Source organism: Molossus molossus, unplaced genomic scaffold, assembly GCF_014108415.1.
Source record: "Molossus molossus isolate mMolMol1 unplaced genomic scaffold, mMolMol1.p scaffold_m16_p_20, whole genome shotgun sequence".
Classification (NCBI taxonomy): domain Eukaryota; kingdom Metazoa; phylum Chordata; class Mammalia; order Chiroptera; family Molossidae; genus Molossus; species Molossus molossus.
This window is the reverse complement of record NW_023425356.1, coordinates 30,624,332-30,628,986: the sequence shown is the minus strand read 5'-3', so window position 1 is coordinate 30,628,986 and position 4,655 is coordinate 30,624,332. Positions and strand designations below refer to the sequence as shown.

General features: G+C 58.5%; 1 protein-coding gene across 1 annotated transcript; it reads left to right on the top strand.

Annotated features, from left to right (window-relative positions):
* Window positions 1-1,392: 1,392 nt before the first annotated feature.
* Window positions 1,393-4,410, top strand: LRRN2 (leucine rich repeat neuronal 2). The gene has a single exon (XM_036272792.1). The coding sequence runs from the start codon at window positions 1,616-1,618 to the stop codon at window positions 3,776-3,778; it is 2,163 nt and encodes a 720-aa protein (XP_036128685.1). The 5' UTR covers window positions 1,393-1,615; the 3' UTR covers window positions 3,779-4,410.
* Window positions 4,411-4,655: the final 245 nt, after the last annotated feature.

The window sequence follows — 4,655 nt, the reverse complement described above, 5'->3', positions numbered from 1 at the left end:
CAAAACCTCTGTGCATTTTAAGTCATGCTTGTTTTTCCCAGCTTCAGAAATCGCTACAAAAGCACTGCCGGTGTGGCTCAGTGGACTGAGTGTCGCCCCATGGACTGAGAGGTCCAGTTTGATTCCCCGTCAGGGCACATTACCTGGGTTGTGGGTTCGATCCCCAGTAGGGGGCGTGCAGGAGGCAGCTAATTGATGTTTCTCATTCATGTTTCTCTCCCTTCCTCTCTAAAAAAATTCAATAAAGCCCTGGCCGGTTTGGCTCAGCGGTTAGAGCGTCCGCCTGCGGTCCGGAGAGACCCGGGTTCGGTTCCCGCTAAGGGCATGTACCTCGGTTGCAGTTTGTCCCCGGCCCTGGTTGGTCGTGCGGGTGGCAGCCACTCAATGTGTCCCTTTCACATCGATGTTTCCCTCTCTCTCTCTTCCTCTCTCTCCCTCCTACTCTGTCTGTACAAAAAATGGAAAAATGGCCTCGGATGAGGATTAAAAAATAATAATAATAAAAAATTCAATAAAAAACATATTTTATATACATACATATATATACACACACACATATATATACATACACATACACACACATATATATATAAAAGGAGACATGAGAAGGGGGACATGTCAGGGTAACTTCAACCTGAAAAGGTTGTGGACAGGGGTAAGTGGGATGGCAACAAAAGAAGCCAGGAGAAATGGCTGGGGCCAGGTCACATAAGGTCTTACCTGCAGTGCTAAGGAGATGAGACCCAGACTTCTTAATCCCAACACCTGGCAGCTCGGCCAGGCTGTTGGGAAACCCCTGCCTCCAAGTAAGAAATTGGCAAAAACCCCAGCTGCGCCCCAGCCCAGGAGAGGTTAAGCAGACCACAGGCAGGCCCACTCTCTGCCCCAGACCGTCTGGGTCTGGGATCAGGAAGCCCGCCCTGGACTTTAGAAGCTGTCCTTTCGTTCACCATCCTCTGCCCACACCACTCAGAGGGACGTCTGCAAACGGTCACTTGATTTTCCATTTATTGAGTGAGCCAAGGAGGCCGGGAGGAGAGATGTAAGAAAGCTTGGAGAATCTACTCCACGTCTCTCTGGTCTCAGAACAAGTCTGAAGATGACAATAACCACAACCATCTCCTCTACACACACACACACACACACCTTTCCCAAGTATTCTGGAAGCTTCTAAGGTCCAATCTCTTCCTCTTTCCATGAAGACTCACAGTCACTTACTTCCCACCTCAGGTCCTAGAAAAGGACACTCAAGCCTAAGGACTATAGGACGGAACCCAGGGGGCCCACCCCCCGCAGCTCTTTTGGCCTCTTGAGTCAGACAAGAGAGAAGGGAGGAGGGATAGAGTCTGCTTCTCCGCCACTGCTTAACGCTGCCTCCTCTTCTCCAGGGCTGCCCTGCGGGGGCATGGCGATGAGTGAGCAGGCCCAGCGGACAAGGACGGAGAGCCGCACCCAGGAGGGCAAGAAGTGATGCACACCCATCATCCCCCATGACTGCCCTGGGAGTGGGGGTCCCCGGGCCCTGGCAGGCTGCTGACCCTCAGCCTGCAAACCACTAAGAGCAGAAGGACTTGAGACTTTCCCTGTGGATGGTCCCCTCCCCTGAGGCTCCACCATGAGGCTCCTTGTGGCCCCCCTCTTGCTAGCATGGGTGGCTGGTGCCACTGCCGCCGTGCCTGTGGTCCCCTGGCGTGTGCCCTGCCCCCCTCAGTGTGCCTGCCAGATCCGGCCTTGGTATACACCCCGCTCGTCCTACCGCGAGGCCACCACCGTGGACTGCAATGACCTGTTCCTGACGGTCGTGCCCCCGGCGCTGCCTGCAGGCACACAAACCCTGCTCCTGCAGAGCAATGGCATCGTCCGCGTGGACCGGAGTGAGCTCGGCTATCTGGCCAACCTCACAGAGCTGGACCTGTCTCAGAACAGCTTTTCGGATGCCCGGGACTGTGATTTCCATGCCCTGCCCCAGCTGCTGAGCCTGCACCTGGAAGAGAACCAGCTGACCCACTTAGAGGACCACAGCTTTGCAGGGCTGGCCAGCCTGCAGGAGCTCTATCTCAACCACAACCAGCTGCACCGCATCGCCCCCCGGGCCTTCGCCGGCCTCGGCAACCTGCTGCGGCTGCACCTCAACTCCAACTTGCTGAGGGCCGTGGACAGCCGCTGGTTCGAGATGCTGCCCAACCTGGAGATCCTCATGATCGGGGGCAACAAGGTGGATGCCATCCTGGACATGAACTTCCGGCCCCTGGCCAACCTGCGCAGCCTGGTGCTAGCGGGCATGAACCTTCGGGAGATCGCCACCTATGCCCTGGAGGGGCTGCAAAGCCTGGAGAGCCTCTCCTTCTATGACAACCAGCTGGTCCGGGTGCCCAGGCGGGCGCTGGAGCAGGTGCCTGGGCTCAAGTTCCTGGACCTGAACAAGAACCCACTCCAGCGGGTGGGGCCAGGAGACTTCGCCAACATGCTGCACCTCAAGGAGCTGGGGCTGAACAACATGGAGGAGCTGGTTTCCATTGACAAGTTTGCCCTGGTCAACCTCCCCGAGCTGACCAAGTTGGACATCACAAACAACCCCCGGCTGTCCTTCATCCACCCCCGTGCCTTCCACCACCTGCCCCAGATGGAGACCCTCATGCTCAACAACAACGCGCTCAGTGCCTTGCATCGGCAGACAGTGGAGTCCCTGCCCAACCTCCAGGAGGTGGGTCTGCATGGCAATCCCATCCGCTGTGACTGTGTCATCCGCTGGGCCAATGCCACCGGCACGCGTGTCCGCTTCATCGAGCCGCAGTCCACCCTGTGTGCGGAGCCGCCAGACCTCCAGCGCCGCCCAGTTCGGGAGGTGCCCTTCCGAGAGATGACGGACCACTGCCTGCCCCTCATCTCCCCCCGGAGCTTTCCTCCCAGCCTCCAAGTGGCCAGTGGGGAGAGCCTGGTGCTGCACTGCCGGGCGCTGGCTGAACCAGAACCTGAGATCTACTGGGTCACTCCAGCTGGCCTTCGACTGACAGCTGCCCGTGCAGGCAAGAGGTACCGGGTGTACCCCGAGGGGACCTTGGAGCTTCGGAGGGTGACGGTGGAAGAGGCGGGGCTGTATACCTGCGTGGCCCAGAACCTGGTAGGGGCCGATACGAAGACAGTTAGTGTGGTGGTTGGCCGGGCTCCCCTGCAGCTAGGCAGGGACAAGGGATGGGGACTAGACCTCCGGGTGCAGGAGACCCATCCCTATCACATCCTGCTATCTTGGGTCCCCCCACCCAACACCATCTCCACCAACCTCACCTGGGCCAGCGCCTCCTCCCTCCGGGGCCAGGGGGCCACTGCTCTGGCCCGCCTGCCTCGGGGCACCCACAGCTACAACATCACCCGCCTCCTTCAGGCCACGGAGTACTGGGCCTGCCTGCAAGTGGCCTTCGCTAATGCCCACACCCAGCTGGCTTGTGTATGGGCCAGGACTAAAGAGGCCACTCCCTGCCATAGAGCCTTAGGGGACCGACCTGGGCTCATAGCCATCCTGGCTCTGGCTGTCCTCCTGCTGGCAGCCGGGCTAGCAACCCACCTTGGCACTGGCCAGCCCAGGCAGGGGGTAGGTGGGTGGCCTCTCCTTCCAGCCTGGGCTTTCTGGGGCTGGGGTGCCCCCTCAGTCCGGGTGGTGTCTGCACCCCTTGTCCTGCCCTGGAACCTGGGAAGGAAGCTGTCCACGTCCTTCGAAGGGGAAACACTGTCACCACCATTGTCTCAAAATTCCTGGAGCTCAGCCTGTTCTCAGCAGTAGAGAAGTAACTAGGACTACTTTTTAACAAAAAGGACACAATCGGGGCCAGATGCCCTGCCAAGAAAGTGACATGGACCCACGTGCTTGAGGCCTGACTGCTGGACCAAGACAGACAGGGCTCTGTGGCCCCAGGGGCTGTTCCTGTGGCTTTCAATACGTGGCCCTTCTCTTCTGGGGGCTCCTCTTTGGAGGAGCATCTGCAAGGGACAGAAGGACTGGCTAGAGCCTCCCACCTCCCCAGTGTCTACATGCCCAGAGGCTCCCCTGCCTGTGCCCCAGCCCTCGGCCCGCAGGATGTGCCCCCTCCTCTTCTGTTTCTCTGCACAGTCTCAGTGGCTTGCTCTGTCCCCTCCCGGGCAAGGGCTGAAGGAGGCCTCTCCTCCCTCGTGCGGACGGCTCCCAGAGTGGACCCCCAGCCTGCCTTGAAGGACATTTGGGAAGAGGCTGCCCAACCGCCACCTCTCGGCAGCTCGGTCGGCACTCTGAGGTTGACTTTCTACCGGCAATTTTGTACCTTTGTGGAGACATGTGTCACCTCCCCCCCAACCCAATTCACTCTTTTCTCCTGTTTTTAAAAAAATAAAGCTAAATAAGAAAAACATAATAAGGAGGGAAAAGGGAACAAAGGGAAACTATTCCTTTTAGTACTGAGTATAAACTCAGAGCTTTCTGCTCTGGGTCCCCTGAAAGCAGAGAGGGTGACGGGGGGGGGGGGGGGGCTGGCGTGGAAGAAGAGAAAGGAAAGGGGGGGGATGGAGAAAGAGGGCGCTGGTTTTCCCTTCTGGTTTTGGCCTCTCCCAGACCGTCCCTGCCACAGGGCTGGGGGGAGAGGGGCACAGAGCAGGAGAGGCTGATGAGAGAGGGAGGAAGCACAGAA